At 35.0% G+C, this 24,045-nt stretch overlaps 2 protein-coding genes and 1 long non-coding RNA gene across 3 annotated transcripts; 1 reads left to right on the top strand and 2 right to left on the bottom strand.

Moving 5' to 3' along the window:
- Nucleotides 3,417–4,347, bottom strand: LOC104701136. The gene is made up of 4 exons (XR_753757.2): nt 4,124–4,347; nt 3,872–4,029; nt 3,742–3,781; nt 3,417–3,638 (listed from the first exon to the last, which is right to left on the bottom strand). It is a non-coding gene; the product is annotated as an uncharacterized LOC104701136 (long non-coding RNA).
- Nucleotides 8,548–9,657, top strand: LOC104701134 (ycf20-like protein). Its single transcript, XM_010416774.2, has 2 exons — nt 8,548–8,932; nt 9,071–9,657. Exons 1-2 carry the CDS (start codon nt 8,790–8,792, stop codon nt 9,531–9,533), a joined length of 606 nt encoding a protein of 201 aa, XP_010415076.1. The 5' UTR covers nt 8,548–8,789; the 3' UTR covers nt 9,534–9,657.
- LOC104701133 (protein TRIGALACTOSYLDIACYLGLYCEROL 3, chloroplastic) lies at nt 9,658–12,454 on the bottom strand. Its single transcript, XM_010416773.1, has 10 exons — nt 12,048–12,454; nt 11,727–11,861; nt 11,266–11,361; nt 11,112–11,189; nt 10,959–11,020; nt 10,776–10,851; nt 10,568–10,675; nt 10,238–10,413; nt 10,059–10,143; nt 9,658–9,967 (listed from the first exon to the last, which is right to left on the bottom strand). Exons 1-10 carry the CDS (start codon nt 12,237–12,239, stop codon nt 9,929–9,931), a joined length of 1,047 nt encoding a protein of 348 aa, XP_010415075.1. The 5' UTR covers nt 12,240–12,454; the 3' UTR covers nt 9,658–9,928.

The following is a 24,045-nucleotide window of genomic DNA, read 5'->3' as shown; positions in this document are numbered from 1 at the left end:
TCTTATACTTCTTCTTCACTTTTCTTCTTCACCTAGTTCTTTCTACTTCTTCTTCACCTTGTTCTTCATTTTCTTTCATGGATCCAGTTCCGATACTAATTGTTTTCGGTAATTGGGTAAAGAAACAGAGATATGTATTTAACACCAACGATAGGGGGTGTATAGTTATGCAGATCGATGGTGGCATAACACACGACAAGCTTGTGGAACTTGTTCTTGAAGACTACGGATTGATCGCGTTTAGCCATGAGCTAAAGTTGAGCTACATGTTCTCGAACAAGGCACTGAAACTAATGGCGCATGATACTCCACCAGTTTTTGTCTCCAATGATCGACAGTTGCAATGTTTTTTGGGGCTATGGAAACACGATCAGCTACGTCTCTGTGTAGAGTTTTCGGCGAAAGAGTCTACAGAAACTAGTGGAGCTAGAGGAAGTCTGATTCGGCCAAGCAGTGAATCGAAATTAGAATCTACATACGAAGTGTACGGTGGGGGATTTGAAGGCACTTGTTTTGATTATGGTAAGATCGTTGACAAAGAAAACCAAGAAGAAGAAGAAGCTGTCGAAGTAGCATCTGACGAAGAAGAAGACGATGAATTTTCAACCCGATTTGATTTTTTCGACGACTCCGATATATCAGCCATTAAGGATTTATAAATCACTATAACTCAGCCGTCACATGAATCGAAGATACCTTTCGTTTTCCCGTAAATATTATAACTCAGCCGTAAAGTCATATATATCAGCCATTTACTTTCATATTGTTTCTTGTGATAACTCAGCCATAAAACACTATAACTCAGTCGTAACATGAATCGACGAGACCGTTTGTTTTCCTGTAAATATTATAACTCAGCCGTCAAGTCATATATATCATTCATTTACTTTCAAATTGTTTCTTGTGATAACTCAGCCATAACTCACTATAACTCAACCGTCACATGACCTTTCGTTTTCCGGTAAATATTATAACACAGCCGTAAATTTATATATATCATCCATTTACTTTCAGATTGTTTCTTGTGATAACTCAGTCATAACTCACTATGACTCAGCCGTCACATGACCTTTCGTTTTCCCGTAATGATTATAATTCAGCCGTAAAGCGAGATTTTGGTGGGAAACCATTAGTTAACCTAATAATAGACATATTTCCATTCTAAATTTAAATTTTGAGTTATAATAATTTTATTATTCACTTATTGGAGAAATTCTTTTAGAAAAATAAAATTCTAAATTTGAATAATAATTATTTAATTATTTGCAATAATATATTGTGATAAAAAACTCACTTTATGAATTTATTATGCGTGTGGATTTGAGCAGACACATAATTAGTGATTTTTCGCGCTTCCCTAACAATACTTTTTGTGACATCGAGAGACGTTTTAATACTTATTAGGAATCTGACAGAATAAAAGACCCAGGAAAGAAAGAAGAATATGTTTTCATATTATTGAGAAGACCCTAAACCGACCAAACCGAACCGAATCGGAAATAATAGACATATTTCCATTCAAAAATTTAAATTTTGAGTTATAATAATTTTAATATCCAATTCTTGGAGAAATACTTTTAGAAAAATAAAATTCTAAATTCGAATAATAATTATTTAATTATTTGCAATAATATCTTGTGATAAAAAGCTCACTTTATGAATTTATTATGCGTGTGGATTTGAGCAGACATAGAATTAGTGATTTTTCGCGCTTCCCTAACAACAATTTTTGTGACATCGAGAGACGTTTTAATACTTATTAGGAATCTGACAGAACAAAAGATCCAGGAAAGAAAAAAAAATATGTTTTTATATTATTGAGAAGACCCTAAACGATAACTCAACCATAACTTTACCATAACTCAGCCAACCCTCAAATTAGAATGACTATTTTTTCTATTATTTTCGGTTAATTACGGTTATATTCGGCTTGCTATCGGTTATATTAATTTAATCGATCTAATTTGGATTATTTATGTTATATATTCATCTAACCGACACATAACCGGAAATAACCGAAAAGTAATTTCAAAATTTTTTAAATTTTCAAATGGTTATCATATTAGTATATCCAAATTACCACCTTAAACCAAACACAATATAACTAAAACCAAACTGTTATATTAAAACTCATAATGTTGGAAATATGAACCCTAAACCTCAAACCCTAACCTTAACCCTAACCCTAACCTCTAAATGTCATGTTTTGAATGTTTTACACATTTTGATCAGATTGTGTAAAAATCAATCTTTGTCTATAATTATTACTTTTTATTGCTTATAATAATTGTAATATTCATTTTTTCATTCTATATTTTAATTTTGAGTTATAATAATTCTAATTGATAAATATTTCATAAGTCAGCCGTTTATGTAGACAACTCAGCCATATCAGTCAATTGTTTGAGAAATACTTTTATTAAAAAAATTTAAAAATTCAAATTCAAAATTTTGAATTCCTTTTAAATAAAAAATCGCTAAAATCTCATTTATTACGCGTGTGGTTCTTAACAATAAACATTGTTTGCGCCTCCCCAACAACACTTTTTGTATTCTCGAGAAGGTATATAATAAATTAATATATCTGTTGCATAACTCAGCCATAACTTTACCATAACTCAGCCAACCCTCAAATTAGAATGACTAAATAACCGACCAAACCGAACCGAACCGAAAAAAATATTTTTTCCATTTTGGTATTTTTGAATTGGTATGTTTGGTTAATTTCGGTTATATTCGGCTTACTTTCGGTTATATTAGGCTAATCTACTTAATTACAATATATTTTGAGTTATTTATGGTTATATATTAATCAAACCGACCCATAACCGAAAATAACCAAAAAAAGATTTGATTTTTAAAAAAAATATTCAAATGGTAATAATATTAGTATATCCATATTACCACCTTAAACCAAACACATTAAGACACATTAAAACACATTAGAACCAAAACAAAAAAACAAATAATGTTACTCATCTGAACCCTACATCTCAAACCCTAAACCCCAACCCTAACACTAACCCCTAAACGTCATGTGTTGTATGTTTAACACATTTTGGTGAGAATGTGTAAAAATCAATCTTTCTCTATAATTATTACTTTTTATTGGTTATAATAATTGTAATATTCATATTTCAATTGTACATTTAAATATTGAGTTATAATTATATAAATTTACAAATATTTCATAAGTCAGCCGTATAAGTCAATAACTCAGCCATCACTTCATCACTTTGTCAGAATTTTTTTATTTTTTATTCGAATTTTGAGTTCAATTTTTTAATTATTTTATATAATATATTGTAAAAAAACTAACTTTATAAATTTATTAAACGTGTGGATCTGAACAGACACAAAATTATTGTTTGGATTTAGCCATTTAATCTTTTCACATAGCATGGGAGATTTTGATATGCACTTCGAATGATATTTTTTCGAAGTAATCATGTGATTGCAGAACTTACAGCCTGTAAAACTGAAAAGTGAAACGCAACCGACATTGCTCAAAAATAAAAATACAATCAAAGCTGCCAAATTAGGTCTGTACGTTAGCTTCTTCCTGTAGTCAGCAAGATCCATAACTCTCTGAGCAAAGGTCTGTACGTTGCTCAGGTCAACTGGTGATAAATCCTGGCCTGTCAACAGTAAGAAAATAACCGTCTCAGAACAATTGATACTAAAAACACATTTATTCATTGCTATAAAAAAAACACGGGCGTAAAGAGAGTTGTCATTAACTATCTTCACTAGCTCGGGGAAGTGCCACGAATACCATTCCCTGTAAGAACATTGTAAACCGTTCAGCTACCAATATTTCTCAAAGGTAAATTGCAACACAGAATCTGAAAGGGAAAAGCAAAAAACAAACCTGACTCTCATGGCAAAGGAATTGATATCCTTGTCAAGGGTGTCAAGGAGGAAAATAGCTTGAATAACCATGTTATCCACTCAGTTAACATTGAACTTCACCTTGGCTCTGCTGTAGCTATGAGCTAATCCAAGCTGAGATTTTTCAAGATCACCAGGCTCATAAATAGAAAACGTTTATGAGAACACAAACCAGAGGTTACAAACAAAAAAGACAAGAGAAGGCCTTTAAATACAAAGAAGGATAGCATACCTTTAGGTCCTTGATGAACCTATCAAAATGCTGGCGTACACCCGCTTGCTGGGGTCACCAGGTGGGTAACGCTCATGGTTATGGTCGTCATAGACAATCTTTGAGTAAGGTGTCTTGACAGCTTCCACGGTGGCTGGGACTTGCGAAGCAAAACCTATCTCATTTCCTTGAGCAAGAACTTGGGAAGAGAAACCTGAAAATCGCATGAAACATTAATATATTCACACACTAAGGCAAACTTTGTTTTCGATCAAGTGTTTAACAATACCTAAATATCAAGCAACGTTCAAGAAATGACAATGGAGAAAGGACTACCACAATCACGACTTGGCATTAATGTTATGGTTCTAAAGGAAAACATAAGTACAGAAAAGTGGAATCCATGAGATAAAAGACTAATACTAACAGACTTATTCAAACAATCCTAAAATCAAATTCAATGATAACTAAACTCTATTTAATGCAAAAACCAAGGTAACAAATTCAGTGATCAGATTCCTCTTCATTATTATAGAGATGCTTTCAAAACTCTTAAGCTAATATGACAAACGTAGCTCTCTTGGTTAACAATACTAAATTTCAGATTCTTCTACTGATGCAAGCTCCTGCCTTTAAGCTGCTAATGAATCCGCCAAACAAAGTATAATTAGCTAACATGATATCCCCACAGACGATAAAACATCAATCTCTCTAATAACAATACAATTGATGGGAGACTCTTACTCAGCGAGTGCTAGTGATCCTGAAAACAATGACCTGTCTCTTTTTATTCTTATCAAGACTGAAGTGGTAACTACTTTACTGAAAGCTCTTGATGACTATTCAGTTGATAACAGAGGTGATGTTGGTTCTTGGGTTCGTGAAGCTGCAATCCATGGACTTGAGAAATGTGCATATATGCTCTGTAAGAAGGTCGAAATGAACTCAGCGGGTGATCATAACAATGATTCATCCTCGCTTTTGGATTCAAATCTCGCTAACCATCTGATTGGAGGTATTGTAAAGCAAGGAATGGAGAAAATGGATAAATTAAGAGAAACCGCTGCAAAAGCTCTTCAAAGGATTTTGTATCACAAAACTGTTACTGTCCCTTTCATACCTCATAGAGAAACACTGGAAGAAATTGTTCCCAACAAAGCAAGCTTACAATGGGCGGTATGCAGATCCTGGAGCCTTCTTGCGTTGCTTCTTATGTTTCCTATTGTTTATCTGACTATAAGTTATCTATTCTTTTGTAGGTTACGGAGTTCTCGTTCCCACGCTTTGTTCAGCTATTGAAATTCCATTGTTATAGCAAACAGGTAATGTCTGGATTAGTAATATCAATTGGAGGGTTACAAGAGTCGCTTAAAACAGCTTCACTCTCTGCATTACTGGAGTGTGTGAGCGAAGAAGGTGAAGCTAAACAACAACAATCTAGAGAATCTGCGATTTGTGATGACATCGTCTGGATACTTCAAGAGTACAAAAAATATGACCGAGTTATTGTACCCTGTCTAAAAGTAAAAACACCATTGTCCTCTACTTTACTGTGTCAATCCTGAATATTTATGTTTAACACTTTTCTTTTGACACAGACAATTCATGAGCTCTTGGACAAGATATATCGGAATCAAGAGGTTGGTTTTATAGTTTTACTTGTTTCGATTAGATTTTGTCAAAGCTTGTAGATTCCACGTAAAGCTTATGTGCCATTTGATTTCAGGCTTATACGTTGGGTTTCTACACAAGAGTCATGGATTCCTTAGCCATCGAACTAAGAGCTTCAAAGAAATTCGAAAAGGTAGAGGCAGGAATTGGAATACTTGGGTCTATTGCTTCTGTCTCAGAACTCATCAGCACTCAAGCGTTCTCTCATCTTCTACAACTCCTTGCCCACCAATATCCAAAGGTTCATGTGAATTCTCTGCATCTCAAACTCTATTTCAGAAAGTTCATGTTGCTTACATGAATATATTGTTTTCACTTGATCCAGGTCCGAAATAAGGCGGCTATTCAAGCCTATCTAGCGCTCCTTCAAAACAAAATCTTAGTACCAGAGGACAAGATTGAGAATGTGAAAGATATATTATATCAGACAGTTGGGATGCTGACATGGATTCAACCCAATCTCAGAGGTTAGAACTGTGTGAATTGACTGGTTTAGATCATAAAGTAGTGTTCAGGACAAGAAATAGAAGGGTGACTAGGGATATCATGACGGCTTTGGACGAGAATGCGTCTTACTCAGCTCTGGTTGATTCCTCTGGCTTGTGATTGGTAAGCATATATATGCATGGTCCTCGAGACAATTTTGAATACTAAATTTTCGTTTTGCTTTGCTTTTCACAGTTATACAATGCAATAGTCAAACTAAATTATGCAATAACATCAAAGAAAACACCAACATTCATATAAGACTAACAAAGAAACTAGTGGTTAATTATCATAGCGGCAGGTAGGGTTCCCAAGCACAGTTGTGTAAGCTCTTAAGATCTCGAATCATACTGCAACTTGGTTTTATCACAAACATATTTCATCAATCATCATACCTATCGTGCTTACTTTGCAATCCAGAAAAAACAACCACGGTCTGGACTACAGTTCACTTCTCTCCTTAAAAAAAGAAATCATCCATGATACTATTTCCAATAGCACCATTGATATCTTCTTCGGATAACTGTGATCACTGGTTTACCCAGTTAGTTCCTTGTAACTACTCCGTAGAGTCCTGGATTTTGTATTTTATCATCAGTACTTCCAACTCGATATACTTTTATGAGTTAAATTGCTTACCAGGAAATGATGATGTTATAATTAATGAAGTAAGCTTGTGTTTCTGTTTTTGTAGCTCACCTTGTGCAAATCATTTTTCTTGATCAGTAAAACTTTGGTCCCGATGAAGAATTTTATATGATGTTTCAGGGGACACTGAAGACGCCATATCTAAGGGCAGTGTTCCGAGATTACAAAGTGGAAGAGCCATACGTGTATTAGATTCTGGGTTAGTGGGATGCTTATGAAAGAAGAATTCTCAGATATATGATGGGATAGATATTGTTGAGTTATTGGACTGACTGAAAACTTGCTTATTACCACGAGGATAGAATTAGCCTCCAGCTTGTAAAAGTGAAAGCTCTAAAGGAAAGAGAACTGGTGAGGAAGCATTTTAAGTCTCAGATGATAGTCCTACAGAGGTATGCCAAACATTTACTTTTCACTGATGGATCTGGTAGTGAATTTACAGAACTGATGATTCATAAGTGCACTGATGGATCTGTTAATGACTTTATTGAACGTCATGTAGTTTTCGACTCTTAGTAAGATGGGTAATAGTTTAGATTATGATCTATGGGTGATAATGGGGACTCAATCGTCTAGCTCCTTAAATCTTGGTGCACTCGATTTGTTGATATTGTAATAAGGACTTCTTTGTTTGAATTAGACTTTATTGTGCAAACTGTTTTATCATTTTATTTCTTCTCCTCTGCTCTCAATGCATCAATGTGCTGAAAAGGAGCTGCAACTATACTTAGATGCCAAAGGTCCATGTGAAGATTTTAATGCGATGGAAACGTTCGTTCGAAAGTCACACAAGAATCTCCAAGTAAACTTTTAAAAAACCTCTCTGTTTACCATTAAATTTAGGTCTGGTCTCTGAACAGTACTCAAAGAATGATTAAAAAGACTCTCTCTAAAAGCTATAAAGAACATCAAAGCCAAAATCACTAGGAAAGGGAAAGCAAGATGAAATAAAATAGAGAAACACAAAGTAAAACCAGACTTGGAAAACACATATAAACATCTAAAGATGTATTTTGCTAACAGGACAAAGACCTGGTGCAGTTTTGGGTTGTTCCTGCGGATTCGTCTGGGGAAACCGTGAGACTCGATCCTCGATCTCCATTCTATTGAAAGAGACAACTTGAGTCGCATTAGTTCTTTCAGCGGAAGCCTCACTAATATTTCCTCTATGACGTCGTCTGGTAGTGATGATGGAGCAATCCCTTCCATTTCTTCCTTCGTTTTTTTTTTTGTTTTTTTTGATATGCAGGAACGAAAGGAATGCCCCTTGTTTTTCTTGTGTAGTTTAAATTTGGTTCATTTCTATGCTTTTACTTTTTAGCAATGTTAATTTTAATTTTTGGACAAAGAATAGGATTTTCATTAAAAAGTAATATAGAAATATGCAATATAATTAGACCAGATTTTCTAGTATTATTAATCATTATTTTTGGAAGGAAATCTTATTTTTAATGATACACATAACACATGTTACTCTAATAATAAACCCAAGACAAAACCAAACAAAGGCCTAAACCATGGCCACCGCAAGTACCAACACTAATTCAGATTAAAACCACCGACCGACCATTGAAACCCGATTGGCTGACCCAAACAGATTTATTAGCTTTCTAGAGGTTTTGAAAAATTGTTCCTAAAGTAAAAAAACTGTGTGAAGTAAAATGTAAAAAGTAAAAAGTTGTGTGAAGTGGATGAAATGAAACTAAAAGAACCTTCATCTTCTCAAATCTGACACTCATCTTCTCCGATCTCCATTGTTTCATTCGACTCAAGCTTCTTGCTTTTTCCTCTTAAGATCAATCGGGCTAAGCTTTGTTTTGTCTTCGCTGTGACGTAGTTAAAAAAACCCTAAATCTCAGAAAAAATCGAGACTTGTTTTCTAATGGCATGCCAAATTCAAGCTTCACGCGTCTCCCCAGTTCTGGAAATTGATAAAGGTCTCTCCTTTATGATAAATGTCTTCCATAGGAGAAGAAGAGCTTCCTCCATTACCCTTACTTCATTTCCTTATCCCATCATGAAAAGGTACCGTTTTTGCGTTTCACGTTTCGATTCTGTGCATAAAATCATCATCATTGGTTTCAACCTTGCAAATATTTTGAATTTGAGGCGTAATCATCATTGGGTTTGATTATTGAAAAGTTTCTTCATTTTGTTCAATAGTTTTCAGATGAGGAGACCAAACCGGAAAATAGCGTTTGCGTTAGACACAGGTTCTTCTGTTCCTGTTCCTGGAGATAATGATGGAGGAGGACAAGAGATGAATGGAGACAGGACCGGTCTCGGTAGCACTCGATTGGGTAGAATTGCGATCGCAGGAGGCAAAGAGCTGCTTGGGAAGATAAACTCTGCAAGAAAAAACTTCCCAATGAAGATATTTTTGCTGCTTCTTGGTTTCTACACTGCCAATGCATTGGCTACGATTCTTGGACAGACCGGTGACTGGGACGTGCTTGTTGCTGGAATCGTCGTGGCTGCGATCGAAGGAATCGGTATGCTTATGTATAAGAGACCCTCTTCTTCAATGTTTTCAGGGAAGTTGCAGTCTTTTGTTGTGTTTATGAATTTCTGGAAAGCTGGTGTTTGCTTAGGTCTCTTTGTTGATGCTTTCAAGTTAGGCAGTTGAAATAAAGCATCTTTCTCTTCTTCTAGATGAGTAATGTTTGTGTATATATACATTTGTTACTACTGTTTTGGAGATTCTGTTAAAAGTTTCAGTATGTATGAGAATGCAAGTCTTGTTCTTGGTAGATTATAACCCCAATCCTCATTTATGCATTATATAGTGAAATCTCACAACTTACAATGCTTTCCTGATCTATGCTTCTAAGAATAAAGAGTGTTTACAAGTAGGTTAAGCTTTGTTTAGGAGGAACTGAAGTTTCTGGAGAACTAATTGCTCTCAGACGGTTTCTTGCAAATCTTAATGGGAAGCCAGAGGTTGCCAGAATCCAGACATATGTTGTGTGCCAACCGTGTCTCGTCATTTCTTCAATCCCAAAATGTCTCAGATTGCGTCCCCTAGTATCTGATTGGTCCATCGAGGCTGCCTGTAGCAAACTGAGAGATACAAAACAAAAATTAATGACTCAAACTGCATCCCAAGTACGTCCATGTTGATATTAGATGTGAACATGTGAAAAGAAGGGACCTGTTGAACTATTGGATTAGTTGACGTTGTAAATTCATGTGTCATTCCTTGCCAAACGATCTTTCCTTCATACAGAAACAATAACCTGAACGGAAGAAGAAACACAACTTTCCTAAGTGATGAAGCCAAAGCTGCAAAAAGCAAAAAGCATATCTTGTAATATGGACTGAAATCAGAACCTGTCTACAGCTCTTTGAATGGTGCTATGTTGATGTGTTACAACCAGATAAGACGCAATTTTTCCAGGTTTTCCAACTGCATCATCATCCGTCATGTGAACAGACCGTATAAGATCTTCAACTACAGTTGAAGCAATTGGATCGAGTCCAGCAGTTGGCTCATCGTACAAGAGCACCTAAGAAAAGGCAGCGCATGATCAAAGTAACTTCAAAACCCATAAATGAATCCTTAATTTTCGCCACATGATAAGTTAAACTTTCATCATGAACTATGAGATGCAGGAGTCGAGCCTCTAGAGAAGAAACAACATGAGCAGATCTTCAGATTACCTCTGGCTCTATGACCTCTTTTGTTGTATCAAAAATTAGTGAACGAGCTAAAGCAACCCTTTTCTTCATTCCACCAGATAGCTCAGAAGGTAATCGATTCTCAACCCCCTGATCTTATTAGAAACAAAAACAATAATAAGCTGGATGTGGACTATTCACCAGGTATTTAACTAGCCTATGTTATGAAGGTTGTACTGAATTAAGATACCTTCAGTCCAACAGCTGCTAAGGTTTGTGTCACAAGCTCAGATATTTGATTCTCCGGCATTTTCGATCTTTCATAACTGTAATCAGTTACCATAGACAAGTTTAATCAATATGTCTAAAAACAAAACAGCATCCGCAAGGCAAAAAATGAGGCTATATAGGACGTTAAAGAATAACATCTTACAGTAGAAAACCAACATTTTCACGAACTGATAGAGAATCAAAGAGAGCTGCACTCTGAAATACCTGTGTGATAGAAAAAAATGCCATTTATATACACAAACTCGAAACAAATAATCCACGACTCATGATAATCATATCTCAGAACAGCAGTTACCAGGCCAATACGAAGTCCTGATATTTCCTCATCACTTATCAAACCAGCTCGTTTTTTTCCTCGTATATAAACTTCTCCCTGAAAACCAAGCATCAAAGACAATCCATAATCTGAAGGTTATGATCTGCCAGATAGAGTAGAGACAGTTGCAGACCTTGTCTGGAGCAAGAAGTCCAGCCATGATCTTTAAAATGGTTGATTTCCCAGTCCCAGAAGGACCGATCACCCCAACAGCTTCCCCATGTCTAATCTGCATACACAAAAATTGGTTAAATGTTTGTGTGACTTTCAAAATCTGAAGATCCAAGACAAGTAAGAGAAAAGATAAATATACACTAAAGTTCTTTGCAATTCCCGGGACTTTCAAGAGTTCAAAATATGATAAAACAGCTTACTTATCATCAATTCAATGCTACAAATAGCCAAAGCAGTACACTTTATATGGCCAGAGGTTTGTCAATAAGAGCAAAAGAGTAGCAAAGAAATTCGCTAAGGTAGTCTAGACTGACAAAAAGACGTGAGGAAGCCTAAAAGCTAACGCCTTACAAGATGAGTAACACCATCCTTTTTACATTGGATTTAAGAAAGGGTAGGTAGTAAGTATGCTCAATGTACCTTAAAGCTAACACCTTTCAAGATATGCTTTTCCCCAAACGATTTGTAAACATCTCGACATTCAATAAGAACATCAGAATCATTCTCAGGCTCTCGCTGTTTACGCATACCTCCTCCTCCTGACTTAGAGAGACTCTGCAGATATATATCATCAGAGTATCAAAACATTTAGACAAGAGACCCCAAGTTCCAACCAAAAAAATCACAAGTATTTAAGGCAGATTCCACCACAGTCCACGAAATTGCTTTGGAGAAAAACAATGCAAGGAGCCAAAAAAGACAAAACAATTGATAGCAAAATTGTAAAAACAAAATTAATACATCGAATTTAGTGGCATCGTTGTCCAAATTCTGAGGTGGAGCTATGCAACAGCAAGAGACTTTCCGACGAAACGAGATAACACTCCTTCTTGGTACAACGACGGACCGACCAGAAGAAGAAGAAGAACCATCATGGCAGTGTAAACTCGGACGAAGCAACGACGAGGAAGAAGAAGAGGATAACGAAAGCATGATTGATTCTTGTGGGTAGATGAGATCCTGAAGAAATCGAATTCGATACCAATTTGGGAGAAACCCAGAATCAAGATCGATCAAAGGTGTGGACTTTGCGGCGAAATTTCGCTTTTTTTCCCCCTTCACCGACGAAAGCGAGTGAGCGAGATATCAATCACATTGCCATTTTTGTAATTTATTTATTTTGTGAGATAGAAACGAAATTGAGAATGATGATGAATGTAATAATACTTTTTATTTTTTGCATTTTTCCAAGTGTTGTTCATCAATTTATCCGAGTGGTATACGGACAACCCGAATTTAACTGGATACCAAGTTCTTTTTGTTTTTTGTTTTTTGACAACAAACGAATCAGCTCAAAAAAACCAATTAGGGGGTAAATTGTTTACAAACAAAACATGCTACAGAGATAGACGCACTTGGCGTGCCAAAAAAATCCGCACTTACATTCGCATTACGGGGAACGAGAGATAGGGAAAAGGAAGAAAACTCCGCTTGATCTATCTTGATGTCGTCGAGGTAGGGGGTGAAAGCCGGTCAGTCGTGAGGAGAAGACACCATCTTCACCAAGTCAGAACAGTCCGTGTAGAAAGCCACGTCCCGATAGTCATGTCCGATCATGCACCGCATAGCCCAAATGAAAGCTTATACTTCAGCATGTAGAGGAGACAAACTTCGTCGGAAATTGGTTGCTCCCATGTTTGACCTCGAATCTTGAGAGGAAGAACAAACCCAACCTGCACCTGCAAGAGCGTCAGTCGCTTTCCAAGAGCCATCAACGGAACACCGATAACCCATAAAAAGGTTGGGGAGGGAACTGGATACCAAGTTGGAAAATCCAATACAATTGTTTTTTTTTTCTTTTCTTTTCTTCTAATAACAAGTTTGAACCACCACTTCCTTCGTGAGGACAGTCTGGTGGAACTGTCCGGGTTTTGACATAGACCTGACGGTTCGACACCTTAAGAAGATATCACGGAAGTATCTTCTGCACATCATTTACCTTTCCGAAACTAAGCAGCAAGATGATTACATCTGTGACAAAGTTGTAAACTAAGATTCCCCAATTATGTAACAGTTCCTCATTTAGGTCTAAGTCGTGGTTTAGTAGTTTTCTGGAAGTCTTCTGTTGATGTTTTAGTTCTGTTTCAGTCTCCTAATCTTGTAGATTGCTATGTCAAAAGTAATAGAAATGAATCTATTTTTCTTTTGTCTATGGCCACCCAAACCCAAGTTATAGGAATGACCTTTGGGAACATATAGAGCAGATTGGAATCCAAAGGAGGAATTTACCTTGGCTTATAATTGGTGATTTTAATGATTTACTAGGTAATAGTGAAAAGAAAAGGGGATGTTTAAGACCAGAGGCTAGTTTCCAGGGTTTTAGAAATATGGTGAGACATTGTGGTTTTATTGATCTTACATTAGAAGGGGACAAATTTTCATGGGCAGGAAAGAGAGGGAAACATTTTGTTACCTGTTGCTTAGACAGAACAATGACGACCACAAAATGGCATGAGCTTTTCCCTTCTTCAGAAACAGTTTTCTTGGAATTTGGAGAATCTGATCATCGGCCTTTGATAACCTGTTTCAGACAAGAAAGAAGAGAGACAAGGTTGCTTCAGATACGATAGTCATTTGGTGAACAGAGAAGGCTTCATAGATTCAGTTTTATCAGGGTGGTATGTCAGTACCATGGCAATGCTATAATAGCAATGTTGGATGAGTGACAAATTGTAGAAAACACATTTCTAGATTAAAACGGCGAAACATAACAAATGTTAAAGATAAAATAGAACAAATACGAGCTCAGTTGGATAAAGCAGTTTCTTCTGGCACATCTACACCAACGAAGAGGCAGCAACGTAAACGAGACCTCAATTAAGTATACATTGATGAAAAAAATTTCTGGAAACTCAAAAGCAGAAACACTTGGGCTCAAGCAGGGGACAAGAACACAAAGTTTTTTCACTTAGTGGTCAAAACTAGACAAGCTCGAAATAAAATTCTCTCCATTACAGACCGGAATGGAGTTTATCATCAAGGTGATACAGAGACAGTAGAGGTTGCGGTTAAATACTTTGGAGAACTTTTTCAGTCATCAACACCATCATTGAGTCACCAAGAGGAAGTTTTCAAGGGCTTTGACAGAAGAATTACGCCAGAAATAAATGACGAGCTAACAAAAGAGGTTAGTCTTTCAGAAATTAAAAGAGCAGCTTTCAACATTGGTCAGCCTCGAGCCCCTGGATTAGATGGTTTTACAGGAGCTTTTTATCATCAATTTTGGAATGACATCCAGTCCACCATCGTGCAAGAAGTTCACCGATTTTTTTATGAAGGCAAGATGGCACCACATCAAAACCATATTAACATCTGTCTCATTCATAAAACAGAAGTACCAACTACTATAAAAGAATTCAGACCAATAGCTCTCTGCAATGTCAGTTTTAAAATCATTTCCAAGATTTTGGTAAACAGACTCAAGAAACATCTTTCAGGCATAATCTCGAAGAACCAAGCAGCATTTACTCCAGTAGGATGATCACAAAAAACAATATTATAGCACATGAGGTGTTTCATGCATTAAAAGCACGAAAGAGACAGTCCAAGTCCTACACGACTCTCAAGACAGACATTATGAAAGCCTATGACCGATTAGAATGGAGTTTCTTAGAAAAAACTATACAGCACATGGGGTTTGACGGAAGATGGATCAAATGGATAATGGAGTGTGTTTCAACAGTCAGCTTTTCAGTGCTTATAAATGGCTTATCCAAAGGTTACATTACTACAAAGAGGGGATAAGCTATGGAGATCCTCTATTACCTTATCTTTATATCCTATGTGCAGAAGTCTTATCCCATTTGGTTCAAAAATCAGCGACAGCAAAACAATTGCAGGAAATGAAAATAAGTGATCATAGACCATCAATCACACATCTTTTATTTGCTGATGTCTCTTTCTTCTTCATGCTAGCCAATGACAAATCCTGCAAAGCCATGAAAAACATCTTAAGCACCTATGAAGAGGCCTTAGGTCAAGCTGTCAACCTAAATAAGTCGGCAATAACTTTTGGTAAGAGAGTTAAGTCAGAGGTCAAGACAAGAATGCGACGCATATTGGGAATTCATAATGAAGGTGGAGGAGGAAAATATCTTGGTCTACCAGAAGAGGTGGCTAGTAAGAAAGCTGAGATGTTTCATTCTATCACATATAAGGTCAAAACCAAGAGTAAGGCTGGAACAAAATATTTCTATCAGGAGGAGGTCGTGAGCTCCTACTCAAGTCAGTTGCTATTGCGTAACTAGTTTATTCTATGAACATTTTTAAGTTCCCTAAAGAGACATGTGAAGAAATCAATGGTGTATTGTCAAAATTCTGGTGGGGTGATAGCAATACCAAAAGAGCATGCACTGGTTTAAATGGAATCGAATGGCAGATCTAAATCAGAAGGTGGCATGGGTTTAGGAAACATAGAGCATTTTAATCTGGCCTTACTATGGAAAAAAGTTTGGCGAATTCTTCAACACCCAACCTGTCTTATGGCTCTGATGCTAAAGGCTAGATACTTCAGTGACACAAATATACTGAATGCTACTAAGAAACGACAATAATCTTTTGTTTGGAAATCACTTATGCACGGTCGTGATTTACTCAAACAAGGCATGCACTTTATTATTGGAGATGGTTCAACGGTAAATGTATAGATTGATCCCTGGCTGCCACTACATCCGCCCAGACCTCCTAGGCAAAGAGTCACTAGATTATTTATCCTCTAGTTAAGGATTGGATTAATGGCCATTATGGTCAGTGGAATGAAAACCTAATACGAGAACTGGTTGTTGAAGAAGATGCAAACCTAATCCTATCTCTCAAGCTCTGTAAGCATACTTCTCAAGACATACTGGGATGACAATATAAAACGAGTGGATTATACACCGTTAAATCGGCGTACTGGCTAGCAAATCAACTCTATAATGATCCACAAATTCAGCCACCACCAAGTAACCCTGCTCTTAAAGCCAAAGTATGGAAACAACATACAACTCCAAAAATCAAACATTTTCTTTGGAAAATATTGTCGGGTTCTATTGCCGGTGGAGAGAATCTACAAACATGACATATCAACACTTAGTCTGTCTGTAAAAGATGTTGTCAAGCTGAAGAATCTACAAAACATATACTATTTGATTGTTCTTATGCCCAGTTAGTTTGGAGAGCGTCTGGATTGCCTATCAACATCACTTTGGCTGAAAATGTTTCTCTAGAAGATAAAATGATGCCATTCTTTCAAAAACTATTGCCCAAACCAATCCACAACTACATCAAGTTGCTCTACGCATACTATGGAGATTATGGACAAGTATGAACTATTTAATCTTCCAACAAAGAAATTTCTCCTCGCATTCGGTGTCAGTTAGGGCCATAACAGATGCAAATGAATGGCTACAAGCACAAGAGTATCTTCAGAGCCTAAACGACGAAATCACTACTCACACCCAGTCCGCTGCCAATATGTCTACATGTACAAATTGGCAACAACTACCTGGTGGATGGCTCAAGTGCAATTATGATGGTTCTTTCAATAATGATACAAGACAATCAAAACGGATTGTACGCAACGAGATAGGTGAATTTATTGGTGCTGGTCAAGCTGTTAGTCTTTTCACTGAATCACCATTGGAAAGTGAGTTACAAGCACTCCTCATTGCGATGCAACACAGTTGGAGCAAAGAACACAGAAAAGTCATATTTGCAGGTGACTGCAAGCAGCTTACATATATACTCAACGGTAAGAGCCTTAACTTTAGAAGCTATAACTGGATTCGTAATATTAACTATTGGAAGACTCGATTTGATGAGGTAGCTTTCAAGTGGACACCAAGAAACAACAATAGGCCAGCGGATCTGTTATCAAAAAGAAAGATCTCAAACAATCTTTGTTACCATGTTTATACTTATGTTCCTTATTTTCTATTACAAGAACTAAGTTGTAATATTTACTAATTCTTCGTAATAAAGAAGCTGTTAAAAAAAATAATAATAAGTCTGAATGTTTCATGTTAAAAGTTCTGTAGAATGAAAAAAAACACATTATTGAAAATATATTATTTTCGGATGTTAAAACAAAAAAATTGGAGATATATTATTTTTCTAAAAATACATATATATACCAATAACTACATATATTTTATTTAGGGGACGGATTTCTCATTAAGTCGTTTTTTTTATAACTTTTTTATGGCTTTGAATGGTTGGTCCATAAAATATATACTAAACAATGCGTACTAATAATTTGTTATGCTAAACTCTATACTAGAGTATAGAATATTTTTTATAACAGACTAACAAAATGCAGATATATAGTTATATTTTCGTATAAAGCATGATAACAAAGATAGAGAGAGGTACAAACATGAAAAGGAAGAAGACTATTTGACACCGGATTCTAATATAAGAGGTAAAAGAAAACAAACTCATGGTCAATCGGATGGTGGAGGAACTGCTGCTGAGCAAAATAAGACTCCAAGGATACTTACGCCAAGATCCGGTGTATGGTGCCACTTCACAAGAGTACCTGGAAGCCGAGACAGATGTACCTGCAACTATTGTGGGAAGGAGTTAGGATGTGCTACAAAGTCAGGGACAAAAAACTTATGGAATCATAACAATATATGTAAGGCATTCAAGGTGTGGGAAGAAGGTCAAGATGCTAAGCAAGGACAGAAAGTTATTAATCAAGAAGGAAACCTACAGAGTGCAAGAGTGCCTGAGCATGTTTTCAGAGAAGCACTTAACCAGATGGTGGTGATAGGAGAGCTACCATTGTCGTTTGTAGAATCCATGGCATTAAGATTCTTTTGCAACAAGGTTAGTCTTCTCTTAACATGGTTAACATTCTCTTAGCAACTTCTTTATTATATATGTTTTTACTAATCAAAATTTATCTTGTATAATCTGTTTAGGTAAACTTGTATAAGCCTCACTCAAGAAGGACAACAACAAGAGACATAGTGAAAATGTATCATGAGAGGAAGGCCACACTTAGACAATGGTTTATTGAGAGTAAGCAAAGAGTGTCACTCACCACTGATATTTGGGTATCCTCGGTAACAGGTATGTTTTTTTCAAGTATATTATGATCATTCTTATTGTCGATCATGTTCTCTTCTCTAATATGAGCTCATTCTTTTCTTTTTTTTTTTCTATCAACAGGTTCAAGTTATATGGTCATAACAGCACACTACGTTGATAAACATTGGCGGTTGAAGAAGTTAATAATCAGATTCAAGTATGTGCCGGATCACAAAGGTAAGACAATTGCTACCACTCTTCTACAATGTCTTGCTGACTGGGGGATAGAGAAGGTGTTTACTGTGACTGTGGATAATGCAACTGCTAATAGCAATGCTTTGGATGAGTTTCAGTCTACCTTCTCTCAAATTAGAACAGATTCTCTAGTGTTGAATGGAGATTACATGCATATGAGATGTGCTGGGCATATTATAAACTTGATAGTTAAGGATGGATTGACTGAAATGGATGCTAGTGTTAGTTCAGTCCGCAATGCCATATCTTATGTCAGATCAGGACCAAATAGGAGAAAGGCATTTGAGCTGCGAGTGGTAACTGGTAGATTTACGAAGGGTAGTTTGCCTTTAGATGTAACCACTAGATGAAATTCGACATATTTGATGTTGACAAGAGAAATTAAGTTCAAAGGAGCATTTGATAGGATGGAGTGCGAAGATAAGCTCTACAATGATTATTTCTTTGGNAGATGTACCTGCAACTATTGTGGGAAGGAGTTAGGATGTGCTACAAAGTTAGGGAAAAAAAACTTATGGAATCATAACAATATATGTAAGGCATTCAAGGCGTGGGAAGAAGGTCAAGATGCTACGCAAGGACAGAAGGTTATTAATCAAGAAGGAAACCTACATAGTGCAAGAGTGCCTGAGCATGTTTTCAGAGAAGCACTTAACCAGATGGTGGTGATAGGAGAGCTACCATTGTCGTTTGTAGAATCCATGGCATTAAGATTCTTTTGCATCAAGGTTAGTCTTCTCTTAACATGGTTAACATTCTCTTAGCAACTTCTTTATTATATATGTTTTTACTAATCAAAATTTATCTTGTATAATTTGTTTAGGTAAACTTGTATAAGCCTCACTCAAGAAGGACAACAACAAGAGACATAGTGAAAATGTATCATGAGAGGAAGGCCACACTTAGACAATGGTTTATTGAGAGTAAGCAAAGAGTGTCACTCACCACTGATATTTGGGTATCCTCGGTAACAGGTATGTTTTTTTCAAGTATATTATGATCATTCTTATTGTCGATCATGTTCTCTTCTCTAATATGAGCTCATTCTTTTCTTTTCTTTTTCTATCAACAGGTTCAAGTTATATGGTCATAACAGCACACTACGTTGATAAACATTGGCGGTTGAAGAAGTTAATAATTGGATTCAAGTATGTGCTGGATCACAAAGGTAAGACAATTGCTAGCACTCTTCTACAATGTCTTGCTGACTGGGGGATAGAGAAGGTGTTTACTGTGACTATGGATAATGCAACTGCTAATAGCAATGCTTTGGATGAGTTTCAGTCTACCTTCTCTCAAATTAGAACAGATTCTCTAGTGTTGAATGGAGATTACATGCATATGAGATGTGCTGGGCATATTATAAACTTGATAGTTAAGGATGGATTGACTGAAATGGATGTTAGTGTTAGTTCAGTCTGCAATGCCATATCTTATGTCAGATCAGGACCAAATAGGAGAAAGGCATTTGAGCTGCGAGTGGAAACTGGTAGATTTACGAAGGGTAGTTTGCCTTTAGATGTAACCACTAGATGGAATTCGACATATTTAATGTTGACAAGAGCAATTAAGTTCAAAGGAGCGTTTGATAGGATGGAGTGCGAAGATAAGCTCTACAATGATAATTTCCTTGAGTATGATAATGGAGAAAAAAGGCTAGGACCTCCTTTGACGAATGATTGGCGTAAAATAGAAAGGTTTGTGAAGTTTCTTAATGTTTTCTATCAGGGTACATTGGTAGTATCTGCCTCCACTACTTTGAATGCACATAAGTGCTATGGTGAGATAGTAAACATTGCAATGGAGCTTCAGTTACTCTGTCTTAATACCGATGCTGACGTGAAGGTTAATGCCGAGAAGATGTATAATTAATTTGACAAATATTGGGATGGCATCAAGAACATAAACAGTATGTTGGTAATTGCTAGTGTTTTTGATCCGAGAAAGAAGATGGAGTTTGCAAATTTGTGTTTTGCGGAGCTGTATGGAGAAGATAGTACAACGGCTTAGGGGTTGAATGATTCGATTTTGATTGTCATGCGTGCGATGTATGCGGAGTATAGTGAAAGATATGCTAATTCAACATCTCAAGCATCCGGTCAGTCTCAATCATCATCTCAGGCTACTGAAGTGAGGCAAATAGATGGGTTATTTGACTCAATGGAAGATGAATTTGATGGTTATAACCCAATGGAGCAGAAGTATGATACATTGCTTAGAAAGATAGGAGTTAGAGATACTAATGAATTGGAAACTTATTTGAGAGAAGAAGTAGAGAATCCTGAATTGATTATGGGCATTGAGTATGATATTCTCTCTTGGTGGAAAGTCAACAGTGCAAGGTATCCCATTTTATCCAAGATGGCTAGAGATTTATTTGCTATGCAGGTTTCTTTAGTTGCTTCTGAAAGTGCTTTTAGCACTAGTGGAAGGATAATAGAACCATATAGAAGCTGTCTTACACACTACATGGTGGAGGTTTTGATGTGTATTGAACAATGGTTAAAACAAGATATTCATTTTGAAGAAAAGGTTCTTACAAATGCACAGATTCTTGCAGAAGTTGAGTTTGAAGATGAGCTTGAAAGATGTATTTTTTTCTTTTGTCTATTTGTTTGATGCTGATTACTAAGATACAATTTCTAATACTTTTTTTGTTTGTCATTTTCTTTTCAGAGTTTGAAACTCTAACTCTCTAAGTGGTTAAAGAAGAAGAGGGGTTCTAATGAGATGATTGTTTTTGTAAGTCGGCAATTGGGATCGTTTGGATGAAGAAGATGAGATGATATGATTGTTTTTTACTTCTCTACTTACTCATCTCTAAGACTTTAAACTTAGTTTTGGTTTTACTTTTTTATCTCTTTAAAACTTTAACTCTCAGTTCAGTATTTCAATTCATATAAGACTTTTGATTTCGGATTTTTTACTTAATTTCGATTAGTTTCAAGAATATCGGGTATTTTTATCAATTTCGGATAAAAATACCCGAACCATATCGGATATCCGTCGCCAAATTTGGATTTCGTGTAAATCCGAAAATACCCTAATTCGAATACATCCGACCCGAACCCGACCCGAACCCGACCCGATTCTATAAAATACTTGATCGGGTTTAATATGTGTACATCCGAAAATCTGAACATCCGAAGATCCGAACCCGAACCCGATCGGGTACCCAAATGCCCAGGCCTAGCCAAGACTGCCATCAAACAAATAAAGAAGGAAGGAATCTATACCAAATAAAAGTATGAGCTATAAGCTTCTAAGGCTGTCCACATAGGATTTTAAACAATCTATCAGAATTTGACGTGTCACTAATTAACATTTTTAAAAATTTACAGAATTTTGTATATTAAAAATTATTTTAAACAACCAATCAGGATTTGACATGTCATTCATTAACATTTTTTAAAAAATTCTGGAATTTTCTGTATTAAGAACTTTTAGAAAAAGGAAATTTATGGAAATAAAAGAACTACGTACAACGTCCCACATCGAGTAGAAATTTTTTAGACAATGGTTCAGAACCAGTATAAATAAGATTAATATGTTTCCAACAACGAATGAGCAGGAAAACTTGATTTATCAAATATTATATTTCGAAACCTTTTAAAATTTTAAAATATTATAAATATTGAAATTCTAAAAGTCTTAGCTTTTAAAAGGTTTCAAAATATTATAACTTTTAAATTATTAGCTTTTAAAAGGTTTTTAAAGTTTAAAATTTTATTTATATTGAAACCTTTAAAAGGTTCAAATATTAAAAATATTTAAACTTCATAAATGTTTTAAAATATTACAATTTCTTAACCTTCATAGAAATTTTGAAATATTATATCTATACTAATTAAAATTTGAAGCTATAAACTCCAAAAGGTGTCCATATAGGATTTAAAACAACCGACAAGAATTAGATATTTAACTAATTAATATTTTTGGAAATATAGTAGTAATCTATATTATTAAAAAAAATTTAGAAAAATAAAGTAAAATCTATAGAAATAAAAGAAATATGTACAACGTCCCACATTGGCTAAAAAATTTTAGACAATGGCTGAGAACCATTATAAATAAAACTAATATGTTTTTAACTATAAATTATCAGGAAGCTTGATATATCAGGTTTCCAAATTTAAAAGTTTTATTTGATTTTTTTTAACAAATTAAAATTTTTTAAAGGTTTATATTTAAACTTTAGAGAATGTTTAAAAATATTATAAATACCTCCATAAAAAGTTTAAAATATTATAACTAATTAAACTCTATAAAATGTTAAAGTGTCATTAATATTTAACTCTAAAAGAAAAAAATGTTACAAATATTTAAACTACATCTACAGTTTAAAATATTTTAAATATTTAATCTCTACTAAAAATTTTAAAGTTTAAGAATTACTAAATATTATATATCAAACAACATCAAATCAAGATCTTGCAACGTCAATCCTTCTTCTTTTGACCCAAAAATAATTTTACAGAAACAATAATAAATCATCTACAAAGTCATACATAAAAACATGTTTTAAATTTTGAGAGTTAAATAATAATAATACTTAAACTTCTTATAGAGTTTAAATATTTAGAATATTTTAATCTTTCTATGGAGGTATTTATAATATTTTTAACATCCTATAAAGTTTAAAAATTTATAATATTTGAAATTTTTAAAAGTTTCAATAATTATAATATGTTAAACTTTTAAAATTTTATCTCTATTAAAAAATTAAAAGTTTAAGAATTACTAAATATTATATATCAAATTTTTTTAATATCTTGAAAATATCTTACTTTTCTTCATTTGTGTTTTATATCTCTTATGAGCTGTAAAACATATTTTTGTGTATGACTTTACAGTTGATTTGATATTCCTGCAGTAAAAATTGTATTTTTAAGTCTAAGAAAGAAGGTTTGACGTCGCAAGACCTTAATTTAATGTTATTTGAGTTTAAAGAGGAAGGATCGACGAAAAGTTGTTTTAACTATACATTTGTTTATATTACTTTCTCTGCAAGTAAATACTTTCTCTACAAGTAAGGATTTTAGTTTGAGAAGTTTCAATACGTGTGGATCTAAAACCGAATAAGTATATGGATGAAATTATCAATAATAGGGTGCATGTGTTGACTATGCTGGTCTTCATGAATTGCACAAATTTTATGAGAAAAGAAATGATTTTGGTCTTGGAGTTTGATGGTTAACAAATTGTGTGGTAGTCTAAAAAAAGGTTTTTCAGTGGAAGAATGTGAAGATGTTGACGAGGAAGAAGAAAAATAAGATGAGTATAACAAAGAACCGGACGGTAAAAGTAACGATGACAATTACCATAAAATTTGACAATGAAAATTACAATAAATTAATATGAAGAATAAGAAACATTGAATAAAAAACACGAAAACATAGGTTGTAGCTATCAATTAAATATGAAAAATGAGATAAATTCATGATTATAAATTTTTTTCGATTTATAAACA

This window comes from Camelina sativa, chromosome 7 (assembly GCF_000633955.1).
Source record: "Camelina sativa cultivar DH55 chromosome 7, Cs, whole genome shotgun sequence".
Lineage (NCBI taxonomy): Eukaryota > Viridiplantae > Streptophyta > Magnoliopsida > Brassicales > Brassicaceae > Camelina > Camelina sativa.
The sequence above is the reverse complement of the archived record's forward strand: the minus strand, read 5'-3'. Positions and strand labels throughout refer to the sequence as shown.